General features: G+C 41.6%; 3 protein-coding genes and 5 non-coding genes across 14 annotated transcripts in view; 1 reads left to right on the top strand and 7 right to left on the bottom strand.

Annotated features, from left to right (window-relative positions):
* Positions 1-596: 596 nt before the first annotated feature.
* On the bottom strand, positions 597-4,162 carry Snapc5 (small nuclear RNA activating complex, polypeptide 5). The gene is made up of 3 exons (NM_001109643.2): positions 4,051-4,162; positions 2,866-2,955; positions 597-1,589 (listed from the first exon to the last, which is right to left on the bottom strand). Exons 1-3 carry the CDS (start codon positions 4,138-4,140, stop codon positions 1,470-1,472), a joined length of 300 nt encoding a protein of 99 aa, NP_001103113.1. The 5' UTR covers positions 4,141-4,162; the 3' UTR covers positions 597-1,469.
* Positions 4,163-5,064: 902 nt separating this feature from the next.
* Positions 5,065-10,188, bottom strand: Rpl4 (ribosomal protein L4). Its single transcript, NM_022510.1, is given in 10 exon segments — positions 5,065-5,362; positions 5,574-5,694; positions 5,789-5,872; positions 6,204-6,360; positions 6,579-6,708; positions 7,360-7,484; positions 7,873-8,011; positions 8,299-8,405; positions 8,596-8,767; positions 10,135-10,188. Coding segments are annotated over 10 exon segments (1,266 nt in total). The 5' UTR covers positions 10,138-10,188; the 3' UTR covers positions 5,065-5,134.
* Positions 6,457-6,527, bottom strand: LOC120094439 (small nucleolar RNA SNORD18). Its single transcript, XR_005488754.1, has one exon. It is a non-coding gene; the product is annotated as a small nucleolar RNA SNORD18 (small nucleolar RNA).
* On the bottom strand, positions 6,894-6,992 carry LOC120094442 (small nucleolar RNA SNORD16). Its single transcript, XR_005488757.1, has one exon. It is a non-coding gene; the product is annotated as a small nucleolar RNA SNORD16 (small nucleolar RNA).
* LOC120094437 (small nucleolar RNA SNORD18) lies at positions 7,639-7,709 on the bottom strand. Its single transcript, XR_005488752.1, has one exon. It is a non-coding gene; the product is annotated as a small nucleolar RNA SNORD18 (small nucleolar RNA).
* LOC120094441 (small nucleolar RNA SNORD16) lies at positions 8,072-8,170 on the bottom strand. Its single transcript, XR_005488756.1, has one exon. It is a non-coding gene; the product is annotated as a small nucleolar RNA SNORD16 (small nucleolar RNA).
* LOC120094440 (small nucleolar RNA SNORD18) lies at positions 8,480-8,547 on the bottom strand. The gene has a single exon (XR_005488755.1). It is a non-coding gene; the product is annotated as a small nucleolar RNA SNORD18 (small nucleolar RNA).
* A 262-nt stretch (positions 10,189-10,450) lies between the features above and the next one.
* The window catches only part of Zwilch (zwilch kinetochore protein), a 33,247-nt gene continuing 18,082 nt past the window's right edge, over positions 10,451-25,615 (top strand). The window contains exons 1-9 of one of the 7 annotated variants that reach the window (XR_010054029.1): positions 10,451-10,751; positions 13,841-13,892; positions 17,328-17,426; positions 18,152-18,270; positions 19,850-20,049; positions 20,842-20,912; positions 21,306-21,461; positions 23,037-23,108; positions 25,393-25,486. Coding sequence is in view for 6 of the 7 variants with exons in the window: in NM_001427745.1 (NP_001414674.1) it covers positions 10,699-10,751; positions 13,841-13,892; positions 17,328-17,426; positions 18,152-18,270; positions 19,850-20,049; positions 20,842-20,912; positions 21,306-21,461; positions 23,037-23,108; positions 25,393-25,486 (916 nt within the window). In the remaining variant the exon portion in view is untranslated. Of the gene's footprint in view, positions 10,752-13,840; positions 13,893-17,327; positions 17,427-17,558; positions 17,578-18,151; positions 18,271-19,849; positions 20,050-20,841; positions 20,913-21,305; positions 21,462-23,036; positions 23,109-25,392; positions 25,487-25,615 lie in introns of those variants that run through there. The other 6 variants (NM_001427745.1, XM_063266191.1, XM_039082443.2 and 3 more) reach the window with 6 other exon arrangements.

Below are 25,615 nucleotides of genomic sequence, written 5' to 3'. Positions count from 1 at the left end.
TAGCTAACAGTGGTTGGAAACCTGCCTGAGTGAAACTCTAAGTGATTTCTCACAGAACATTTCTTATTTCATGTAGCAAAGCCTGCTTACAGTTTCATCGGCCATGCTCTCAAGAAGTCCTTGCTGGTCAGTCTGCTGTACTATGCTGAGAAATGGTTTCAGTATTAGAGTTATGGCTTTGTCATGCTTTGAGGTGGCTGTAACGTCAGAAAAACAAGATGCAGAGCCAAGGAATATTCTTAATCATAAGAGGACTGCTGTGCTACTGTGGCGAACACAGTCTGGCTACCAGCACACTAGAAACTGGGTATCCCAGAAACATTTGTAATTCCAGCTTTGAGAGATTAAGTTTTCTATACACATGTACTTACACATGCCCATACACGAGCAAAATATAGCCTGAAAACACCAGCAGCAGTCATGTGCAGGTGACCTGGCTCGGTGGGCTTGTTGCCAAGCCTTATAACCCTAAGTACAATTCTTGGAATTCACACGGTGGAAGAGTTGTCCATAAGTTGTCCTCTGACCTCCATATGCACATAGTGGTACACATGTCAACACATACATACATGCACACACAAAAAGGCCAACTCATGGATATTCCTCGGTTTCTTCTTTGGAAGAACATCTTACACAAAACCAGTGTAGATATTGTGTAGGGAGTTGTCAGCATGGGGGTGTATATGACGTACTTGGTGTGTTGAGGAGGCGTGCTGATGGCCAGAGGTTGCTGGCAGTTTTCTGTACGGAGTATGGCTGTTGAACTTGCTTTGTGGACTATCACACTGACCTGATATCCTACCTTTGCCTCCCCTGTCACATCCCTGTGACTGACCCCTGGTAAGACCTGGCACTGTTTTGGTTTGGTTATAGTTCAAGTTGGCTTCACAGTGGATGGCGGTCACTCTTGCTAGAGCATCCTAAAGCCTGGGATTACAGGTGTGTAAATGCCAAAGTTAGCTCACACTGTGTCTTACTATGATCTTCTACCTAATGATCAGATGTTATCTACTTTCCCCCATTCCTCTAGTAGTGAGATTGAACTGATTTATAGATCTCGGTAGAAAAGAACCATTTTTTTTGCAGTTATTTAACCCTTTCCATACATATGTGCTGGGATTGAGATGTGTGCCTCTATGAGCACCACCACTGCTCTCCAGACGGGGTCTCTGAGTAAACCGGAACTCACTGGTTTTGGCTAGATGAGGCTGGCCAGTGTGCTTCAGAGATCTGTTGGTCTTCCTATCTCCAGTGCTGGGGTTACAGGCACTCGACACTCTGCCTAGGTTTTTACACAGATTCTGGGGCTCCAAACTCAGGTCTTCGTATTTGCATGTAGATACTTTATGGACTGAGCCTCTTCCATTTATAAGTATATCTCTCACATAGGCCCTGCAAGACGACTTTGAAGAGATGAAGTACCGAAGACTTAGTTTAGTTTGTATAACTAACCCTAGCCCTTGTCCCCTTCACGAATCAGATTCTTCCTCCTCTTCTTCTTCCTCCTCCTCCTCCTCCATTGGGCTCCTTGTGCTCAGCTTCAGTGCAGTTTGATTGATTGATGCTTCATTGTCCACCTGCAGCGACATCTGTGAAAAATAAACAGCATTAGGATTGTGGTGAAGAAGCTGAGTCTCAAAACAGCAAATTCTTTCAAATCAAATCTCATTTATGAAGTTGGAGGAATGATCAGCAGTTAAAGTACTTGTTGCATGCCAGGTATTGGTCGTGTACACCTCTAATCCTAGCACTCAAGAGGCAGACGCAGGTGAATCTCTGAGTTCCAAGCCAGCGTGGTCTACAAAGTGAGTTTCAGGATAGCCAGGGCTACACAGAGAAGCTCTGTTTAGAAAAACAAAAGAGTACTTGTTTCTTTTCCCAAAAGATCCAAATTTGAGTCCTAACATCCATGCTGGAGCTCACAAGCCCCTTCTCTAGGGTATGTGACACTTCCATGGATACTAGCATACATTCACATAGCTATAAAAATAAGTCCAGGGCTGGAGAGATGGCTCAGCGGTTAAGAGCACTGACTGCTCTTCCAGAGGTCCTGAGTTCAATTCCCAGCAACCACATGGTGGCTCACAACCATATGTATTGGGATCCGATGCCCTCTTCTGGTGTGTCTGAAGACAGCTACAGTGTACTCATATGAATAAAATAAAATCTTAAAGAAAAAAAAAGTAAAAGTCTTGACAAAATAAAAATCAAAATTAAAAAAAATTTCAATTTTAGGTTCATATTTTCATGGCTGAAAGTCCTCTTCCTGTTTCTTGTTTCTCCATTACTGAAAAGGGATTAGGAGTCAGTGTTTACTGAAATGCCAACTGACCTACCTTCCATCAACAAAGTGACAACTACATAGTTCATAAGGAAGTCTCAAAGCACAGCATACTGAGGGAAGGACACCAGAAGGCCGCTAGCCTGGATACAGGACAGTGCTTCAAAACAAACCCACCTTTACCACAACAACCACTGCTGGTTTCTCGGGGCTCAGCTGAGTAGCTGGAAAGGATGGAGTAGTGTGAGATCTGGGCAGGCTGGGCATATCAGTGTACACTAGAAGAGTAGAGGCTGCCTAAAGCTGACAAAGTATAAAAGACAAGCTATTGCCTGGATGATTAATGTAGAGTAACTGATTGCCCAGCTACAAATGATGAGGGGCTGGAGATGCAGTTCACTGGTAGGGTACTTGCTTACCTTGCATGCACAGTAATTTACCCATGTCCCCAAAAATTTGAATGGTACTTTCCAGAGTCCTCTGGACTTGGTAATAATGTGCCATACAGTATTTGCCTGCCAGGGAGCAAAGGCACAATGGGACTCTATACTCTTATTTGGAAGCCTGTACTTGACTAAACTTACATCACATAACTGTTCAGGTGCAGGCTGAGAAGGCAGTGTCTCAGTCCGTCCTCGAGAATTTATCATTGATTGAAGGGCCAATTCTTCGACCTAGGAAAGAACAGCCAAAGACATTTCACTGAGTATTCCGCTGGGTTACCATAGTGAGTGAATTCTACTACACACTGTACAGGTTGGCCTCATGGAAAAGAACTGCTTATAATCCCTGAACTGCTCTAGAAAGGCAGGGGGAGCTTTACCTCTCCCCCTTTTTCTTTCCCTAAGACGGAATCTTACCTTGTAACGCTGGCTGTCCTACAACTCCATAAGTAAACCAAGTTGGCCCCGAATTTACAGGTCTCCACCTGCCTCTGCCTCTGAAGTGCTGAGATTAAAGGCATGTGCCAGTACACTGAGGTTAAAAATGTAGGAGGCAAGTTTAAAGTCAACCTGAGCTATACACTAGGTTCAAGGCATGCCTGGGTTACACAGGGAGGCCACTTCTCCCCATCCCTCACCCTCACCCCAGGAGACATCTGGCTCCACAGACATAGATGGTTGTCCTAAGCTTGAGCTTGTCTACTCATTAATGAGAATGTGAAGGCAAAGGCTAAAAATGCACGTGCTTCCTGGAGCACCAGGGTACCTGTGTTTGGGAGGTCATCTTCAATACACAATCATTAAGTGCTTGTAAGAGGTACTGATGCAATTAAGGGTGGGCCATTTATAAGTGCCCTGAGAAAAGCTGAATATCGTTTTCTATACCACAAGTGTAATCCCCATGTCACTTACATTTAAAGATCTTGCCCATGAATGCTGAGCAGGGATTACCATCATTTCGCAGGGGCCAAATTATTCCTAAGTGTAAGACGTAATCAAGGCCGACCTAAGCTGCACCCGAGTCATTATCTGTTCCCGGAAGGGTTATTGGGAACTCTAGGGGACAAGTTTCTTTCCCAGATCTCATTCGCACCGCAGGCGGATCTAAGTCTCAATACTAGCTTGACAACATTAAAGTCCTTTCTAATGCATATAAACAATAGTAACCAGCAGCTGAAGCGTGAGCTGGAGGGCCCGGTTCCGGTGGACGTGGGCTCAGAAGGTAAACCTGCTAAACCGGAGGAGGTCTACTAGTGGACCGGAGCTCTACTTGCCGCGCTCGCCGGACGCTCACGAGGGGCTAGAGCTGGAGGGCTGCACGCTCACCTTGAGACGGTTCAGTTGGTCATGCAGGGCTGCCTTTAGACGCAGCAGGGTCTCTTCCTCCTTGCGGAGCTCCTGCAACCGACTCAACATGCTCCTCCACTCCCGTAAAGCGCTGCCTTCTACTTGGCGCGCGCTGATGACGTCACTTCCGACCACCGAAATCAGCGAGGGACGCTAGTTTTCTTGCAGTTGTTTGCTGAAGGTAAGGTCGCCGGACACTAGGAATCTGAAAATAAAGTGGAATCCCCAAGAGCGTGGACTCTTCAGTCCCTAATGTCTCTCAGACTCAGGAAAACAGCACTCATCTCAGCACTTCTTTTTTTCCTTTTTTTCGGAGCTGGGGACCGAACCCAGGGCCTTGCACTTGCTAGGCAAGCGCTCTACCACTGAGCTAAATCCCCAGCCCCCCATCTCAGCACTTTTAACGTGCTTTTCCAAGTGACTTTATACTCTGCAAAGGCTACAATTTTGCAGGTAGAAACCAAAATACCAAATACTTAAGCTTAGTAGGGACAACTATGCTAAGCTTAATGAATTCCCATGTTTTAGGACAAGTGGTGTTTTTAGCCGAGTTCATATTGTCTGTTAGTAATTTTGACCAAATACCATAAAGGCAACAGGAAATGAAGGCTATCCAATCAAGGATGATTGATTGACATTTGTTAGAGAACACCCCCCACGCACACAGCCCATAATTGTGGCAGACACATCATTTCCTTTTACCACGATGCCCTCTAGTGGCTATCATTACAACAGTCATAGTCTTTAGCACCTAGCTGTTCCCGATTTAGTCCTGCTTCTCAGCCTAAAACATCTGTACCAAATACTAACAGACTGGATTTCATTGCAAATTAGTCAACTATCCCAAAATTATTTTACAGTAGACTAATATGTGGAACAAATCAGTCTAGAGAATGAAATTTTATTAAAAATAAAGCTCTTTCTTGCTCTGTAGTGCTGATGACCTAGGCTTGCCCATGAAATCCCACAATCAAGAGTCACACAAACGTTTCTCACTGCATCTTTGATTTATTCAAATAGGCTGTATCTTTTTGCTCTCTGGAATTTAACAAATTTTAATAGTTTATGCAGCAGACTTTTTTTCTTCTGTGGTAGGTTTCTTCTCTGCTGGTTTCTTGGTAACCACCTTTTTCCCTGCAGGCTTCTTCAGCTTCTTGGCATCCACAGGCTTCTTTCCTTTTTTGCCTACTGCAGGTTTTTTGTCTCCAGCCCCCTTCTCTGGAACAATCTTCTCCGATTTGGCTGCCAGTGCAGCAGCTGCGGCTTCCAGCTTTTTCACTCGAAGTTTGTGCTGCAACAAAAACATGTAGGATATAAGAATCCTATCTTCAATGGGAGTCCAGCAGCTCACACCTTAAACTCCAGTGCTTGGGGGGGGGGGTGGGGAGGAGGAACAGGTGGGATCTGTCTGCTAGTTGGTGGCCTGGTCCTCATAAATTCCTGTCTCAGGGGAGGGGAGGCAATCAAGTATTAAAAAACTGACATGGCAAATTATGACTTACATTCCTAGCCTGGCGGAGAATGGTGTTCCTACGCATAGTCTTTGCGTAAGGGTTCAGCTTCAACATGATCCTCAGATTCTTCAGTGGATTCTTCTTCAAGACTCTGCGCTGAATCTTCTTGCTATCAAGATTAAGAGGTAGCATTCGTTAGTCAACACCTTTAAAAGTCAAAGGAGGTTATAACAAGTGCTACACTTTAAGTTTCAAAACTTTACCGTGGTGCTCGAAGGGCTCTTTGGATCTCTGGGCTTTTCAAGATTCTGCTAAGGTCTGTGTTCATCATCTTGTGCATGGGGAGGCTGGGGGAGAAAAAACCCACAAGTCCAAACTGAACATAAAGCATTAAAAAATTGTAATTTAGGAGTTGGGGATTTAGCTCAGTGGTAGAGCGCTTGCCTAGCAAGCGCAAGGCCCTGGGTTCGGTCCCCAGCTCCGGGAAAAAAAAAATTGTAATTTAAATGTTTCAACTCTTCAGATATAGAATTTCCTATCTTTAAATTTTCAGTTAATAACCATAGAGAAACACTACTCCAACAATGGAAAATGTAAACAAAATTTGAATGCAGAACTTAAGGCAAATATAATCAGACATTTTAGTCATTAATCTGTAATAAACATAGGGAAACTCACTTGTAGTTACTCTTGAGGGAAGCAGCCTTACGCCAAGTGCCATACAACTCATCCAACTTCCGGAAAGCACTTTCAGTCCAAATGCAGAAACGCCCCACATGCCCACCAGGAGCAAGTTTCAAAATGTTCAGCTTGCTTACATTAAGCAGAGTAATACCTTTAAGGGGAAAGAAGAATCAGGAAGCCATGGCTTTTTGAGCTGCACATCACTTAGAAGCTCTAGTCATCATGGTGGATGGAACTCACTCACATAGGAATCAGAACTTCCACAAAATCATGTTATTTCAGAAACACGGACCATGAAGTGGAATTTCATCATAACCACAGCTGAGCAAGCTTGCACAAAACAGGCAGTTAAAACAATACAAGATTTACCAGGGATGTTTCTGAAGGCCTTGATGATTCCATTATCTTCATTATAGATAATGCAGGGTCCCCTGCGCTGGATCCGCCGTCGGTTTCTCATTTTGCCCTTGCCAGCTCTCATTCTCTGGGAGGCATAGACCTACAGGGTGATGAGCTTTGTTATTCTGATCAAGATATAAACTTTCCAGATCTTCAATTTCAACAAAACAAGAAACCATCTAAGCAAGCAAAAAGTTCAGTCAGGTCTGATGCTGTTTGATCCCTGAAATTCACAACTGTGTAACATTTCACGGCTCAGATCTCAAGCTAACTAAAGTTTTAAGTTGCTCAGCAATAATTTTCGTCAACCTTCTGATTCAGCTTTCTGACAGCAGGCAACTGTCACTGAAAACAGAGTAAGACGCAAATTACAACATCACTGCAAGGAGATCAAGGCCTTCCTGTAAAAAAGATGACAGAAAAAATGAGATCCCCAGGGTTGGGGATTTAGCTCAGCGGTAGAGCGCTTGCCTAGCAGGCGCAAGGCCCTGGGTTCGATCCCCAGCTCCGGAAAAAACTAAAAAAGATCCCCGAAGCGGTCTTTTTTAGACACACACAAATCTGTACACATACACATCTACCACAAATCATACCCACAGCAGACTACCTAGGTTACCTGTAAAGAACTAAGTTTCTATAGTAATAACCAATAAGAAATGAAGACCAACCACCCATCTATAAAACCTCACCTTATCCTTTGAATCCAAATCTGACAGCATGGAAGATCAGACTGTGTGTATGCTGAACCTACCTTTTTGATGTCATTCCAAGCTTTAAGTTTCTTAAGCAGCTGAACAGCCTCCTTGGTCTTCTTATAACTTTCAACTTTATCTTCAACCACCAAAGGCAGTTCAGGAACTTCCTCAACACGATGACCTAACAAACCCAATATAACATTTAACAGCAAAGTATCAAATTCTCCCCCAGAGACACTGTCCCAGAACTCAAGAGATCCTCTTGTCTATGCCTCTAGTGGCAGGAGCCTCAACTATTTATACGACACCTCAAAATAAAGCACAATACAAACTGCCAAATCAGAATTTCCACTAATATCATGTGTTTCAGAAACACGGACCATTAAGTGGAGTTTCATCATTTTGACAGTTAATAACATGGTAAGAATTTGATAGGAGCTACAATCAAAGGCTCACTATATATTTATATAAGCAAAAGTGGCTTTAGCAGGCAGAGAAATAGAATTATCAGAAGCTAAATTGACTTAGGTGCAAGTTAAAACTAAACGTCACACATCAAAGCATCAGACCTTTAGACATCACCAAAGCTGGTAAGGCCGAGGCAGCCAGGGCAGAACAGATGGCATATCGTTTCTGAGTTGTGTTCACTCTGCGATGCCAACGACGCCAGGTTTTGGTTGGTGCAAACATGCGGCCTCCACGACACATCTGATTTCTTTTGTCAAGAATTTTTCTTTTCAAACTTAGAAAATTAACAAGGTCATTACTTGCTCAGCAACAACATTCGTCAACCTTCTGAACCAGCTTACTGACAGCAGGCAACTGTCGCTGTGAACAGAGTAAGACGCAAATTACGACATCACTGCAAGTCCACCCTCAACATCTTCAGATCCTTTAGATACTAATACTTTTAAACGTGATTCAATTATTAATAACTATTAATACAAACTTTAAGTCCACTTGGGTCAATTGCCAAGAACACCAACAAAGGATACGTTTCCAAAGGCACCCTGGCCAGAACGGTGGGTGCCACCACCTCGAACTCTTGGAATTCGAGCCACAGCTCTACCAGTACCCCAGGACTCAGCACTGGTCTGATGACCTATAATTGGTAAGAGCAGGTTTAGGTACTAATTTATAACAAACCCATGACTTAAATTTATGCATGGTAAAGGCAGTATCAGAATAGCCACAAAAATCATGGAGTTCAGAAACACGGACCAATGGAAATCTCATCATTTACTGCAAAGAAGCCTTTAAAGTATATACCCACGACGAATGTAAATCCATACCTGCTAATTCACTGACAGCATAGGGCTGTCTATTGTTCTTCCTCAAGTTGGTGTGAACAAAGTTCACAATATCCGGTCGAATGGGAGCTTTGAACACAGCTGGCAAAGTGACATTCTTGCCAGATGACTCCCCCTTTTCAGAGTACACCGATATGAGGGGACGGGCACAAGCCTTGGAAGAAAAGAAGAAAGTAACTAAAACTCAAAGTACCATCTCCTGTCTTTGAACCTAGATTTGTAAAGCCCATCTTGTTAATACTTGCAAAGAGATAGAGGAATACCTGGGGAATAATGGGGGACCAGAGGCAGGAAGTAACAGTGTCAAGAACCAGCACATGAAATACAGAAAACGCCAATAGAGCCCTATCACGTTGTAATAATGGATTCACTTGAGAAAATTAAGAGTACTTATAGAGACAACATTGGAGGCAAACTTCCCATCATTAAATGTCAGGAGCTTGATTTTTGGAGGCAAACACATAAAATCTAGACTAAGTCACTGGCTGAGGTTATATACACACCAATCTGTGGGAGCAGTTTCAGGTCAGAATGGCTTGTCTTAGAACACCAGTGGTTATTTATCATGTCAATAGTTTTACAGTGAAAGAACATACAACCTGAAAAATCTGCCAATTTTAATAACAAGCTTAAAGCAGAATGAAAATGTTCAAAGATACTGTTTAATATAAGACCACGTAAACACTACCCTCACCAACTTCAGCAAAGCTATGGTGCTCATTTGTCCAACGCTCCAGACCCCTTATCAAGCTCAGAAGTTTTGATACTTCAACTCTACAGACTTCTACCTGAGTTACCACTTGCACTGATCTCTGCCCTATCTCCCACGTGTTCTTCCAGATACCAGACCATCTACCTTTTCTCCCTTAAAGTTGTTGCACAATAGGACAACCTAGTCAATTTAATGATGTAACTGCAGACCTGTCTCCAAACTTTAATTTATCGTGGTTAGACCAACATTAACCCACCTAAATAAAGCAGATATAAACACGTCAAGAAACAATTACTACTACTGTCTGCGAATTGTTTTAAGGTAAAAACGTCTAGATTATATCAAATAAAGTAACAAAGACCTGACTTCCCAGAACTATTTCAAAGAAATAGACGATCTTTCTATAAGGCGTTTACACAGAATTCCCTCATATCTTTTCTTTGAAGTTGGATACACAAATTAACTGCACTGAAGGCACATGACCCGCCAAGGCCTACGCCGAGTTGTCATCGGACAACTCAGAACCCGACAAGTCTCCCACATCAAAAAGCTCCGCTTCCAGAAGCCACGTTTTCTTAGAACTAAGGGAAGCAAAGATCCCAAAGGTTCCTCTGTCATCCACCCTGCGCTGTTGCCCACGTTGCCTCTAAGATGGCTGCCGCAGCGCATACAACCCAGCTCCGGCCAAAAAAAGTGCTAGGTCCACTTCCCACTGCCTCCTCTCTGTAGATCCCACGTCCAGAATTTTCACCCTCTTCCACAGGCCCCAGAAATCAGGGGAAAGCCCGGTGAAGAGGACCTCCACTCACCATGGCGGGGAGAGGAGAAGGCCACGCTCCTCTCTACCCGGCTGCTCCCACAGGAAAAGGAAGAACTTATCACTTGTACTCTATATATCCTTCCACTCGTCTTCCGCATCCTGCCCCTAATGAAAAACAACGTAGAGACACAAGCTATCTTTCTGCTACACTTAAAAAATTTTAAAGGTTTATTATTACGTGACGCGTGTTAAAATTATGTATTTATTTATTTTTTAAGTTAAAAACAGTGATTAGAAAAGAGGGACTCCTTTTCGCGGAATAATTCGTAACTCGTTAAAACTCTCGCGAGAGTTTTCTTTCTCTTCATCCCGCCCACCCTCGTCACACCATCTCTTTTAATCCATTTTTCCCCCCACTAACAGAAATGGGATACTTTTGGAATGGTAGATTGAAGGGATCCTCTACTAAATTAAAACAATGTGTTAGCGTTGAGTACAAACAAAACTTAATGTGTGAAGTAGTTCCGGCTGGGCGGGGTCATGCTCTCTGATGTCAGCGTCTGGGCGCGCAGTTCAGTTTAGCTGCACCGCAATGGAGCGATCGGACAGAGGCATGTGGGTGCGTTTGAATCGCGCAGCCGAGGAGTTTTATGCTCGTCTTCTACAGTGAGTTGTGGTCGGGGAATGGGATAGTACTTGTCCCTCCCGGCCTTTGTATTCGCGCCCGAATGTGTTTTGCCACAGCTGTAACTTTTGCCCCCTTCCTGCTCTCCGGATCTGGGATATGAGAGGCAGGTCTCTACTGTAGTGGGTAGTGCTTTGCGGAGGCCTAGCCTCCCGAAAAAACATCAGCACTTACCCAGGGTGGCAAGGTGACGAGTCGGTGTATGCTTATTGCTGAATACATGCTTCTAAGTAGAGGCTCCCGGGATACGGAGAGCTAGATGTCATCCTGCCTCAAGCTTTGCCTGACTCCTAAGAAACGTACAGAATTCATATGGATCTTCCTTGCCAGGCTCCTAATGCTGACATTAGAGGCGGAGGCCATGCCAGAATTCACTTTGTTCCCTGAGTGAAATGTTGCTGTCAACTTCTACATCCTGTAGGAAAAGAACTAGTATGTTTTTGTTTTTCAAGGTAGTTTCTCTGTGTAATCCTGCCTGTCCTGGAACTCGGTCTGTTTAGTAAACTGGCCTTAAACTCGGAGATTCACCTGCCTCTCCCTCCAAAGTGCTGGGGGGTTAAAGGTGTGCCTTACCACCACCACCCAATTAAAACGAGTGTTTCTAAAGAAGCTAGTACTATCTTTGAGCTCGGAACTTCAGTTGTTTTTAACTGCTGTGGTATTTTGCCATGATGTTAAGTACTTTATAGTTGTTTTAAACCCAGGGTTTCTGAGTTTGGACTTGTGAACATCCTGGCCCCATCTCCAGTGTACCATTATGCTCAGTTTTTGAGGTTCTGGGAATGGAACCCAGAGCTTCACATATATTAGGCAAGCACTCTTATAATCGCATTATGTTCCCAGCCTCTATGGTTGTTTTATGTCTGTTTTATTACCCCTATTGATACAAATTTATTTAGACCATTTATGCTTACTAATTACTTCCTTTTGTCTTTCCATGTATAAACTCCGTAAGTTTTCACCTTTTGTATACCTCACAGTGCCTACTAAAAAGTTTCTTGGGTATCTCAAAAGCATTGCCACAAACCTGAGAAGAAAGTACCATTCTTCCCAATATGGCATTTTAACTCCAGAAGTCCTTCAAGTTAAGAGTTCTAAACCTAAGAGACCAGCTTCCTTTTCACCTTTCCCAGGCTCCCAGCTACTTCTGTTGTTTTAATTCTTTGCTGAGAAGGAGGTCTTGTGAATACTAGACAAGTCTCCTTGTTCTTGCCCAACTCCACTGTTCTGCTTTGGGCCATTATCATGTCTCTGAAATGTTACCGGTGATTCACAGTTACTGTCCTCCCAGAGTTCTCAGTACCCTGTAACTGATAGTTTACTTTGGATTCATTCAAGACTGGTTTTGTTTGCTATCCCCAGTAACTAACAAAAATGATTGGTAAACGGTTACTGAATGACCAAGCAATATCCTTGAATTATATGTAAAAGACAACCATCTTTAAAAGAAAGTCACAATCTTGGACAAGAGAGAGTTGAGTAGCCACAAAACCTCATGTCATGGGGCCCACAAATTAGAAAGAGAAAATAATCTCACAAATTGTCCTCTGACCTTGACAAGCACATACTCCCACATATACAGGTTTAAATAAATATAGTAAATAAAAAAGAGCCTTGTGCAGTATAACAGAAGTTGACCTATCAGGCCTTTTAGGTTCCTAGATCAATTAGGCCAAGTATTAGATCAAAAGATACCTATATCCTGAGATACCTGTTGGGTTCTTTCACGAACTGAAGCTGCTCTTCCCTGTAGATCAGGCTGGTCTACATTTTGATATTGAGTCTGCTGATGGTTTGTAATTGATGTACTTTGAGATCACTACTAAACACCTTATGAAACAGCTGAGCAGTTAAGAGCACCATTTCTGATGATCCACAGCTCTCTCCAACTCCAGCTGTGGCGGAAGGCCAGCGTCCTCTTCCCGCCTCTGAAGTTACATGCTCTCCCCCCAACCCCTAATTAAAATAGGAAAACTCAGTTTTTTAAAGATTTATTCATTTGTTATATATAAGTACACTGTAGCTGTCTTCAGATACACCAGAAGAGGGCATCGGATCTCTTTACAGATGGTTGTGAGTCACCATGTGGTTGTTGGGAATTGAACTCAGGACCTCTGGAAGAGCAGTCGGGTGCTCTTAACCGCTGAGCCATCTCTCCAGCCCCAAAACTCATTTTTTTAAAGTCCAGAACTTATTTTTCTTCAAGGCAGGGTTTCCCTTTTTAAGCCCTCACTGTCTGGAACTCTGTAGATCAGGACTGTCTCAAACTCAGAGATCTCTCTGCCTCCCATGTGCTGGAAAAAAGGCTTGCACTGCCAGTACCTAGCTCAAAACTTTCTTAAATGATAATTTGTTTTAGAGGCTTTTTTCTTTTTTAGTTTTGTTTTTTAAACAGGCTCCCAATTGTGCAGCCCAAGTTGCCCTGGAACTTGTCAGATTCCTGCTTCAGCATCGCAAATGTTGGAATACAGGTGTATTCCATCTCCAGCAGATTTTTCTATCTTTAGTTGTGTTTGTTAAGTCAGTGAATCTGAAGGGATGACTCAGGTGAGCAGAGTTTGGTTGCCAGAGCCCACAGCAGGCCTCACCTGTAACTCCAGCTCCAGAGCACTGCCCTCTTGGGTGCTTGCACTTACACACTCATTGCCCACTCCCCTTACACATACACACATAACCAGAAGCATTTGTTTATACGTATTTATTTTATGTATATATTTTGCCTGCATGTATGCATGTGGGGTGGGCTGGTTCATGCCTGGTGCCTGCAGAGGTCAGGAAAGGGTGTCAGATACCCTGGAGCTGGAGTTAGAGATAAGGTTGTGAGCCATCATGTGGGTGCTGCCTGCTTTTGCTGGGATCATGGCATGCCCCTCCCTGGACTCATCCACATGCCCACCCCTCCTTTATCGTTCCTTACCTAATTGTTTCCCTTCAGGGGCTATCCTTAGAGCTGTTGTAAGGACTAAGCTTTCTCCACTGATACATAAATGAAAGAACTAGCCAATCCCTGAGTTTAAATAATAAGGGAGATTCTGCATCTCTGTTTTTCACACTTGGTTCTGCATTTCAGGGAATTTAATGAAGAAAAGAAAGGAATCAGAAAAGACCCATTTATCTATGAGGTATGAGCAATTTATTTGGTTTTTAAACACAATGACCCTAAAATTTTGGGGATTTTTAATCAGATTTTTTGAAATTACTTTACATACAATAAATTTTACCCTTTTAGGAGATGGTTCTATGAATTTTTAGAAATACCTTCAAGAGTGCAGCCATACCTGTTATCAAAGTGTAGACTATTTTCTGTCTAAAAATGTACCCATGTCCCTGAATAAGCATTTTCATATGTCTCTAGTACTTGCAACTGTTAATTTATTTTCTCTCTCCATAGTTTTGCCACTTTCCGAATGTCAGTAAATAAAGTATAAGGTTTCTTTGGCTTTGGTTTTCTTTTTCTTTCTTCCTTTTTAGTTTGTTGACTTAGGATCCCACTGTGTAGCTTGGCTTTCATGGAATTCGATTTTTAGATGAGGCTGGCCTTGATTTAAGAGATCTACCTTCTTTGGAAACAAGTGCTGGAATTAAAGACATGTGTATTCGCTTTTTAAATGATTATATGCATTTGAAATTCATCCTGTTGCTCATTCAGTAAACATGGGTGGTTTCCAGATTTTATAAATAATATCTAGATTTATTAAGAATCTTGGCTGGGTGTGGTGCCATCCAGCTTTACCCCAGCACTCGGAAGGCAGAGGCAGGTGGCCTCTTGGATTTGAGGTCAGCCTCTTCAGAACTAGTTTTAGGACAGGCAGGACTACACCAGGAAAATCTGTCTTGGAAAAAAAAAGAATCTATTATGTGTTAGATGTTCCATATTTAAATTCCTCATAGTTGGGAGTATAAAATCTGTATCTGTGAAACATAGAACCAATAAATTATTAAAAACCAGGCTGGAGAGATGGCTTAGTAGTTAAGAGCACTTGTTTCCCTTGCTGGTTGTTGCTCAGGTCGCAGCACCCACATTGTAGCTCACAGCTGTCTCCTAGTCACAGTCCCAGGGGACCTGATGCCCTCTTATGTGACCCCCGAGAGCGCCAGGTACACACATGTTGCAGACATATATGCAGACAAAACAGGTAAAGTAAAAATAATCTTAAATATTTTTAAAAACAACCAAGGAGGGAGAAATAATTATTAATGAAGATTAATAACTATATATATCTAGATATATATATATATAGATGCATGGGTAAACTATTTATAACACCAGGAAGGGCAAAAATTGTGATAGAAAAGACAAAGGACGTGAGTCAAAACCACGAGTGCAGTTCTCTTTCACTGTCAGTTCCCACTAAGCAAACTCAACATCCAGCACAGTTCCATCCGAGTGTGCCCCTCTCTGAGGCCTTCCTGCTCAGGACCCACGCTCATTCCCTGCCGCGCAGTAGAAGGGTTACAGTTAGGCAGCTTCAGGCTGAAGTTGTTCTTAGTTTGAGAGACTAGAGGAGTGAGGTGACAGTATGTAGGCAGGCTGTGTTCCCGCTGAAGGCTTCAGAAGACAGCCTTCCTGGAGTCTTCCTAACTTGTGGTTTCCAGTAGTCTTGGTGTTGCCCCAACACTTGCCTCCCTAGGCACATGGCCTTCTCTGCTGTCTCTGAATCTCTTCTGTAAGAATAGCAGTCATTGAGTCTAGACCCCACTCCCCAACTCACTTAATGTCAGCTTGACTTGATTCCATTTGCACATAAGGTCACATTCACAAAAACTGAGGTTAGGGGGCTGGAGAGGTGGCTCAGAGGTTAAGAGCACCAGACTGCTCTTCCAGAGGTCATGAGTTCAATTCCCAGCAACCACATGGTGGCTCACAACCATCTGTAAAGAGATCTGATGCCCTCTTTTGGTGTATCTGAAGACAGCTACAGTGTATTTATATATAATAAATAAATAAATCTTTAAAAAAACAAAACAAAACTGAGGTTAGTGCTTCCAGGTATCTGAAACTTAAAGGCTAGGTTAAACCGTATCCTTGGTTCTCTGAACGAGCGTCCATAGGTGTCTTTGGCTACTTTGTGGGTTCTTTCTCCCACCCTTCCAAACCCCTAATTCCAGATAAGGGGGGGGGGAGGATAGAGAGGAAAGGAAAGAGATCACTGAGTAGAGTCGTGCTGGAAAAGGGGTGACATTATTGATAGACTACTTGCTGATGGTCAGGGGCGTTGAGTTCCTTGGCAGGTTTGATCTACAACAAGATATCTAATTTCTTCTCATACTGATGACGAAAATATTCATTGTGTTGACTGGGTTTTCTGACATATTTGAAAGGCAATTTGATTGTATTAATATGATTTTAGATATTCTAAGGAAATCATGGATGCTAACTGTCTATTGTTTTATTACAACACTTAACTGGAAACTACCAAAAAATAACATTTACAGAATCGCTATACACCAGGTGTGGTCTTAGGTATCCCCAGATTCTTAATAACAGGGAAAGCAGTTCATGATATGGAACCACGAAAACATCCCATCTTTATATGTGAGTCATACCTGGATATCTATTAGATGAGCACAATAGTTGACTCTTCAGAACCCACATGAATGTGGAAGGCAAGCATTGTCCTGGACCTCCACATGTGCACCCAGGAACACACACACACAGGCATACACGTACAGAGTACATTTGTTTAAAGAAGAAAAGTAAAAGGCTGTTTTCATGTTTTTGTACAGTGTATGTATAGTACATTGGAAACAAAAAGATACTTATGAACTAAATTTGAACAGTTTTATACTCCAGTAGAAGAAAGGATAATACTAGTAAGTTGCTATTTCTGTCCTACATTATACTCTAATTAGAGGAAGATGTCAGCAAAGGCATAAGCAAGGGGGGCTCGATAAGGCAGCCATTTTCAGGTGGACTTTGACGTGTAGATAGAAGGCAGATATAAGCTAGATTTTCTTGTGTTTGTGCATGTACATGTGCCCATGGATACATGTGGAGGCCAGAGGTCAGTAACACAGTTGCTGTCCACTTTAGTTATTGTACAACAAGGTCTCCTATTCACTCTAGAACTCCTTACTTGGCCAGAGGTCTCCAGTCTCTGCCTCCCCAGCATTGGGGTTATAGATCCATGCATTGTGCTCAGCTTTACATGGGTGTGTGTAAGACACAAACTACAATGGAATCATTTCCTCAGTCCATTTTATTGTCAGGTTTTCTTGCTTGCTTTTTTTTTTTTTTTAAGATTTATTTATTTTATGTTTTTGAGTACACTGTCACTGTCTTCAGACGCATCAGATCCTATTGCTAATGGTTGTAAGTCACCATGTGGTTGCTGGGAATTGAACTCAGGTCCTCTGGAAGAGCAGTCAGTGAGTGCTCTTAATGCTGAGCCAAATCTCCAGCCCCTTTAGTCAAGTTTTCTAATCATGAGAAATGACATGTAAGTGAACCCTTTTTAAATATTTTGCATAGCTCAAATTCCTTTTTTTAGTAATTTGCATGGGACTGGTCTTAGTAGTTAACTTACATAGAGAAACACTGCATCTGTTTTTTACAGGCTGATGTACAAGTGCAGTTGGTCAGCAAAAAAGCCCAACCAAATCTTCTGAAAACTCTTCTAAATGAAAATGACTTAGTGTTTCTTGTGGAAAAAGTGGTAAGTATTGGCTTTTGTGGCTAATTCTTAGTAACCGCATGTGCTTTTTGTTTGTTTGTTTGTTTATGTTTTTTATAATAGCTCTATTAAGAAAAAGGACAAAACCAGATGTACAGCACGCGCCTTTAATCCCAGCACTTAGGAGGCAGAGGTAGGCCTACAGAGTGAGTTCCAGGACAAAGGAAGGAAGGAAGGGGGGGTTGAGGGGCACTATGACTGAGTGTGGTGCTGCATACCTGTGATCCCTGCATAGGGCCTTGTTTATGAATGAATGAATGAATGAATGAATGAATGAATGGCAGAATTGGGGGCTGTGCGCTCTAAGCTCATCTCCCAGAAACTGGTTGTTCCATTTGGAAAATGAAAGATACTTAAGTGGCTGGGTATCTCCCATGGGTCTCCTGAGGTATTTACCTTTTGCCCATCGTGTGTGCCTGTCAGAGCTCTTTTCTTCCATCATCAGACGCTCCCTTTATATAGGAAGCAACTGTAGTCAGGATCTTTGAGGGCTGAAAGGTGACAGCTCAGTGGTTAGGAGCACTCTTCTCTTGCAAAGGACTCGGTTTGATTTGCAGTACCTACATGGCAGCTCACTGTTGTCTGTTGCTCTAGTACAGTGCTCTCAACTGCAGAGCCATCTCTCCAGCCTCACTGCTGTCATTTTCTAGCACAAAAGAGAATTGACTCTTACATCTGATTAAATAATCTAAAATATTTTTTTCAAGGTTTTAGAGAAGGAAGAAACAAGTCATGTTGAAGAACCACAGTCTGAGGAAACTGCTATTTCTGATCTTTCTACTGGTGAAAATATTAGGCCACTGGCCTTACCAGTTGGAAGAGCAAGGTAACTTGGTTTTGTTTGTTTTGTTTTAAGTGTAGAGTTAGGAATAGGATTTCAGTTGAAACATTGTTGGGGCTGAGGGCTAGGTGTGTGTATGATGTTTGTTTGTTTGTTTGTTTTTTGAACCAAGTTTTTCTGTGTGCCCCTGGCTATCCTAGAACTCACTTTGTAGATAAGGCTAGCCTCGAACTCACAGAGATCTGTCTTTGCCGCCTGAGTGCTGGAATCAAGAATGTGTGCCACCTCTCCCCAGCATGCATGTCTCACATGAGTTCTGGAGATGGAACTCAGGTCCTTGTGCTTACAAGACAAGCACTTTATCTACTGAGCTGTCTTCCTAGCCCCTAGCATTTCTTGGTTTTCTTTTTTTTTTTTTTTTTTTTCTATTTTTTCTTTTTTTTTCCCCGGAGCTGGGGACCGAACCCAGGGCCTTGCGCTTCCTAGGCAAGCGCTCTACCACTGAGCTAAATCCCCAGCCCCGGTTTTCTATTTCTTCATGCCTTTCATACCATCTTAAGATTTTTTTATTTACTTTTGAAGTTGAATGTCTTAGAAATTCCTTTTTGAATATCTGATAGTAAATTGTTTCTGTCTCTTGAAAAAAATAGTTTAGGCTGCATTGTATTAGTTGATCTTTACCTTTGATATATATGTATTTTGAATTTTTAAAAAGATTTATTTATTTATTTAATGTATATAAGTACACTGTAGCTGTCGTCAGACACACCAGGAGAGGGCATCAGATCTTATTACAGATGGTTGTGAGCCACCATGTGGTTGCTGGGATTTGAACTCAGGATCTCTGGAAGAGCAGTCAGTGCTCTTAACAGCAGAGCCATCTCTCCAGCCCCTATATTTTAAATTTTGAATGATAACTTCTGTATACCTTAAAAACCAGTTTATGTTTTGATATGTCTACCTTGCCATTTTCTCTTTCAACAATTATAGATTTATATATGCAAAGCAATATATGGTACATGTATATACAATATAATATGTGCTGCTAAATTATCATAATTATATATATATGATACATTTTTATACCCAATGTATGTAACTTTAATTTTTTTATTTAATTTGTGCAGGTGTGTGTATATGTGTGAGAGAGAGAGAAAGAGGAGTGGGTAGTGTGGTATGTGCATGTAAGGCCTCTATGGATGCCAGAAGTATTGGGTACCCCTGGTGTTGGAGTTACGGGTAGTTCTAAGCCACCCAGTGTAGGCACTGGGAACTGAGCTGGTCTTCTGCAAGAGCAATACATATTCTTAACTGCTAAACTATCTTTCTAGACTTGTAACTATTAGAGTATATAGCATACCTGGTTTTTCTCTTGCCGAAATATGTAAACATACATGTATTCATGCATTCTAACTCTTCATTTCCAGATTGTTGTTTCTGTGAGACCCTTCACATTGTCTTTTTTAAATTAAAAGAAAAAAATAGAGGGTGGCTGTTACTGGGGATTGAATGTGTTTCCCACATTCCAAGCATGTGCTCTGCCAAGGAAGCACACCTTCAGCCTCAGAGGTCATATATATTGCCATTTTATATATAACTGGTTTCCCTGGTCCTTGTTTTCAAGGCAGCTAATTGGACTTTATACCATGGCTCACAATCCTAACATGACCCATTTGAAGATTAAGCAGCCGGTGACCGCCCTTCCTCCTCTGTGGGTGAGATGTGACAGTTCAGATCCTGAGAGTACCTGTTGGCTTGGAGCTGAGCTTATCACAGCAAATGGTGCCGTTACAGACGTTGTCTTATATGTGGTCACTTGTAAAGGTGAGCGCTCAGTCTTGGTATACTTACTTGCCTAGTTGTTTGGTGGTATTCCTGGACTTCCATGTAGAATGGGAGTAAAATATGGACATTGAATCTCAAGTTTGTGCTCAACAGTAGAGGGGGTACTGTAGAAACTCATGAATGTATTGTGCCTGCTGTGTTTGGGTTTAATTTAGTTTGTACTTTTTAATTTAAAAGATTACCTTTTGGGAAGGAAAGTTATCCTTGAACTCTTGAACTTATTCTCTGTTTCAGCTGTGGTATAAAGCCCAATTATTCATGGTTATACATGAGTACCACTGCACAGACTTCTTTTTAATATTAGTTCTTTGTGGCTCATGCTAGTCTTAAATATGTGGGCTCAAGCAGTTGAGACTACAAGTCAATACCAGTATGCCTAACTATTTAATTTCCCATAAATATTTGAGGGTGTGTACATTTGTTTTGTCTGTTTATTATGGAGTGTCTTTATAGCCCAGTCTTGTCTCAAATTCAATATCCTTCTGTCTTGGTCTCCAGAGTAGCTAGGATTTTAGATGTGAGTTTCCATGCTTCGCTTTAATTATATTCTTTTTGAAACAAGGTCTCACTATCCGTAGCCCAGGTAGGCCAGAACTCAGTACATAGACCAGAGTGATTTGGAACTCAAAGAGATCTATCCCCCTCTGTCTCTTGAGTGCTAGGATTAAAGGCATGTGCCACTACCACCTGTATTACTTTCTAGTTTTAACAGTATAGTTTGGAATTAAATCAATTCTTTCTTTCCTCCTTTTTTCATCTCATGTCCTGTAGCTGATAAAAATTACTCTGAAAATCTGGAAAATCTAAAAAATTTACACAAGAAAAGACATCACCTCTCTGCTGTGAGTATTTGTCTTATTAGCTTACCTACAGGTGCTTAGTTGATCTGCTGTCCTCACTTAACAGCTCTCTCCTTTCTCTCACTGTGACTAAATATTTCTCTGTAGCATCAGAATATTTCTCTTTATTTTTATATCAGCCAGGGCACAGTTATCCCTGGCTGGCTGTGAGGTTGGTTCTCAGACCATGCTCAAGTCCTCAGATATGGGACCCACATACTGTATATGTGCTCCCTCTATTTGCCTAATGTTTGTGGCTTACAAGAATTGTCTTTTCTTTTTTCATTTGGATGGCAGTGTAGTGTATAGGGCTTTTTTCCTTCTGAGACAGAAATCAAAAACTTTGATAATGGTTTGGTTATGTGGAGTTGATGCTGTTGATCTCCTGGTCTTCAGGTAACAGCCAGAGGCTTTGCCCAGTTTGAGCTCTTTAAGTCTACTGACTTGGATGACACTGTTACCCCATCACAAACTACAGTCACTCTGGATCTTTCCTGGAGCCCTGTGGATGAGATTCTTCAAACCCCTCCCCTATCTTCAACTGCAACTCTGGTAGGAATGGACCATGTCTTCTCTTCAGGTTGCTCAGGCTTCCGAGTGGCGGTTTAATTGTTTCTTGCTAGTGCTGTAAACTTCCAGATTTGACACTCACTGGATGTTAGGCTGTACCACTCAGAAAACTCCGGGGTCTCATCAGACAACTAATAGAGGTTTTGCCAAGTAAGCTGAGATATAATCCTGTCACTATGGAATTTTACTTTCAAGAGATGATTACAGTCTTTGTGCGGTGACTCCAGAGAAGTCCAGTTCTGTTCCAGGCACAGTGGCACACGCTTTTAATCCCATCACTCAGGAGGCAGAGCCAAGGGGAGAGACCAGCCTAATCTATGTAGTGAGTTCCAAGACAACCTGAGCTACATATTGAGACCCTGTCTCAAAAGAAAAGGAAAAAAACAAAGGAGGAAGGGAAGAAAAATTTAAATTGCTAACAAAAAGCTAAGTTCTCAAAATGTTAAGAATAGAACCTGTTGAACATAAATCAAAAAAGAAAAAAAAAAAAGAAATGAGAAAATTAGGATTATATTTGGTGAGGCATGAGAGATGGCTCAGCCATTAAGAACACTGGCTGTTCTTCCAGATGTCCTAGGTTCAATTTCCAGCAACCACATGACAGTTCATAACTGTCTGTAACTCCAATTCAAGGAGATCTGCCACACCCACAAACACATGGATGTAGGCAAAACACCAATGCACATTTTAAAAATATAAAATTTTAAAGAAAAGATTTTTGATATTGGAAATTGTGTATAAGATAATAGGCAAATATTCTCCCACTGACCTGTGTCCTCAGCTAACCCTCTTTTAAGATTTATTTTAAACATTTGTTTATTTTTATGTGAATACACTAGCTGTCTTTAGACACACCAGAGGAAAGCATTGGATCCCATTAGAGATGTTTGTGAGCCACCATGGAGTTGCCGGGAATATTTTAAAAGAACAGGAAAAACTTTTAAAGCAAAACTTAGAAAGAGAAGCATACAGAATAATATGTACAACTGTGGATGTCAAGTATGTTTTGTAAAAAAAAAAAAAAAAAAAAGAAGAAGTATATACCCAGAAGCCTTCTTCATATTAACAGTGGTTCTCCTGGAGGGTAGGATTATGGGTATTTATACTTATGTTTTTCTTTTCCTGTAGTAGGAATAACTTACTTGTTTTTAAGGACTTAAGGTTACAACGCCACAGCTTCTGGTTAGACTCTGGTAGACTTACACACTGACTTAATGAGACTTCGTTTTCAGGTGTCAGAATGCTGACTATCACTGAGTTTTGAGCTGTTTATTTAAATTTTTCTACCTGTCCTCTTGGAAGTTCCATGAGGAAAGGCAGGTGACCATGTGAGGGAGGCAGTTGCTCTGTCTCTGTGGTCGGGAAGAGAGCAGTGGACTGATTCAGATTGTGTATCAGGATAGCTGGATCTGTAAGATCTTGGGATAAGATGTTCTGACTGTGGCATGGACTTAATTTACTGGTGCTTTATAAAATATGCCATTGAAATGCGAGTCACAGTGACTCTTAGAGAACATGGGTTGCCAGTGAAAACTGATGGTCTTTGATAATTTTTAGAATATCAGAGTACAATCAGGAGAGCCCAGAGGCTGTTTGAATCACCTTCACCGAGAACTGAAATTTCTCCTTGTGAGTATCCTTTTACAGTTTCTTTCAGTGAATTCCATATTGTCATGAAAATTGTTTCACAATATAACTGATTTTCTTCAAAATTTGTTCCAAACGTTACATTTCACTATACTCTTGACAATTTGCACTGTTGTTTATGTGGCAGTTGTCTTCAAAACGAAAGGGAGTGCCACTTAGATAGTAGCTACGCTTTACCATCCTACTTCATTGGCGGAATGGTACAAACCATCACCACATTAGTGATAAAGCATTCTTATTACTCCTAAGTGTGACCTTGTTTCCACAGTGCTGTTGAGCACTCACCTCACAACCTTGCCAGTCTCTGGCAACCACTAGTGTGCGTATACGTCTCACAGCTTGTGATTGCCAGATAGCATCTGATTTATGAATATACTGCATTTGTTCATCTTTTCATCAGCTGATGGATGTTCCTTTTATCTTTTTGTTCTTTGGATATTAGGGATGATATTACTGTGAACATTTATGCAAATTTTTCTGTTACCATATGTTTTCTGCATCTCTGGTGAAATTGTTTTAGGTCATATGGCAACTATGTTTAAACCATACTTTGTCCTACACACACACACACACACACACACACACACACACACACACACACACACGAAATCCTTGTGTTTTATAAATGCATGCAATTTTCTTACACATACCTGCCGTCTTTCCCTTCTACTCTTCTTGTCCTTTTGTCTGCCCCCTTTTTGCCTTTTTAAATTCTATTTTTATTTTATATATTTAATTTTAATTATATTTATTTATATAGAGAGTGTATTTGTGCAGAAGGTCAGAAGCCAGCTTGTGACAGTCAGTTTTCTCCTATATGGATTGTGGAGATAGAACTCAGGTCATCAGGCTTGGCAGCAGCTCATTTATCCTCTGAGCCATTTCACCGGTCTTATCGTACTAGCCAATTACAACCCTTTCACCTTTGTTTGACACACTGTCAAGACCATGCATTGTTTTCCAATAGAGACGCTGTGGGCATTCCACACTGCCCCATTCCTTGTGATTTGGACCATCCTACACATAGTAATTATGTTTAACATCCCTGACCTCCACCAAGTTAAATATCTCAGTCATTCTGAGACATAAAGATTATCTTCACCTTTTTCATAAACCCCTCTGTAAATATGAAATGACCTCTTTTCTTTTGAGAAACATTTTTCTTTTCCCTGGGAATAAAGGAATTGCTAACCACTGGATCCTGTCATGTTATTACAACAGCACTAGTGGATATCATTCCTCATGCAAGGCAAAAAGACTTGTGAAGTTTCTCAGTCTTTCGCTCTTTTCCTTCTGTTCTCTGCTGTTTGTTCGAGCTGGTTGGAGGCATTCCTCAGAATCCTCCCTCTTCCCTGCTTGTAGACATTGGTCCCTGCTAAGTTGCATCAGACAGAGCCCTGTTATCAGTCCTGTAGTTAGTGCAGCCTGTCTTGACTGCCTTTCCTTCACGTGCTTAAATTGTGTGTGTGCCTGTGTGTAATTATGTTGTGTTTGGATAAACTTGTTTTTGGTTTCACTCTCACATTTGTGGTTTCGTTGTTACTTCACCTCTATTGTATCCTCCCCAGATCACATGTTGGTCCAGTGTGCATAGCATTATAGTTAAATACCATCCTTAGAACCAGCCTGGTGGTATGTACCCTGCTGCTGTTTGTTACTAACTACTGACACTTTCTTTTTTTTTTTTTTTTAATTTTTTTTTTCCCGGAGCTGGGGACCGAACCCAGGGCCTTGCGCTTCCTAGGCAAGCGCTCTACCACTGAGGCTAAATCCCCAACCCCCCCCCCCCCCCACTGACACTTTCTTAGTCTTAGTAAAACGAAGACAGCAGCAGTGTCTGCCTTAGAGATTTTTTAGAGAATTTTGTTTGGATTAAATAACACACTACATACAAAATCCTTTGACAATGCCTAGTGAGTAGTCAACATTCAAAAACCCTTACCATAGGGCTAGAAAGAGAGCTTAGTGGTTAAGAGCACTTGTTTCTCTTCCAGGGGACCTGGGTTTGATTCCTGGTACCCGCATGGTACCTAATAACCATCTGTAACTGCATTACCAGGAGACCCAGTGACCTCTTGAGTTCTGAAAGCACTGGGCACTCTATGTGGTGCACCAAGCATTCAATATATGCAATAAAATAAATAAATCCTTTAAAAAATTGTTCTAAAGAACTGCTACCTTAATCGATAATACTATTAAATATATCCCTATTAATTAGGCTATGATTTCTGCTGACATGTCTTCTGATTGTTAAATTGTTTTACAGGTTTTGGCTGATGGCATCAGGACTGGTGTAACCGAATGGCTCGAACCTCTGGAAACAAAATCTGCTGTTGAATCTGTGCAGGAATTCCTAAACGGTGTTTGTTTTCATAATTTGTTCTTGTCTGTTGCTTGTTTTTAATTCATTACATATTCTTTCTACATTTAAATATCAGTTGTCTCTTGGCTTTATATAGTTTTGAGTTAGAATACATTAAAACTATGAT

Source organism: Rattus norvegicus, chromosome 8 (assembly GCF_036323735.1).
Source record: "Rattus norvegicus strain BN/NHsdMcwi chromosome 8, GRCr8, whole genome shotgun sequence".
Lineage (NCBI taxonomy): Eukaryota > Metazoa > Chordata > Mammalia > Rodentia > Muridae > Rattus > Rattus norvegicus.
The sequence above is the reverse complement of the archived record's forward strand: the minus strand, read 5'-3'. Positions and strand labels throughout refer to the sequence as shown.

Bases quoted from the DNA above. Each gene is read 5' to 3' on its own strand.
- Snapc5 (NM_001109643.2), bottom strand. From the start codon at position 4,140: ATGTTGAGTCGGTTGCAGGAGCTCCGCAAGGAGGAAGAGACCCTGCTG. The intron at 2,956-4,050 runs GTGAGCGTGCAG...GTTCTTTCCTAG, and splicing joins ACCAACTGAACCGTCTCAAG to GTCGAAGAATTGGCCCTTCA. The intron at 1,590-2,865 runs GTAAGTTTAGTC...TATTTTTCACAG, and splicing joins CACCTGAACAGTTATGTGAT to ATGTCGCTGCAGGTGGACAA.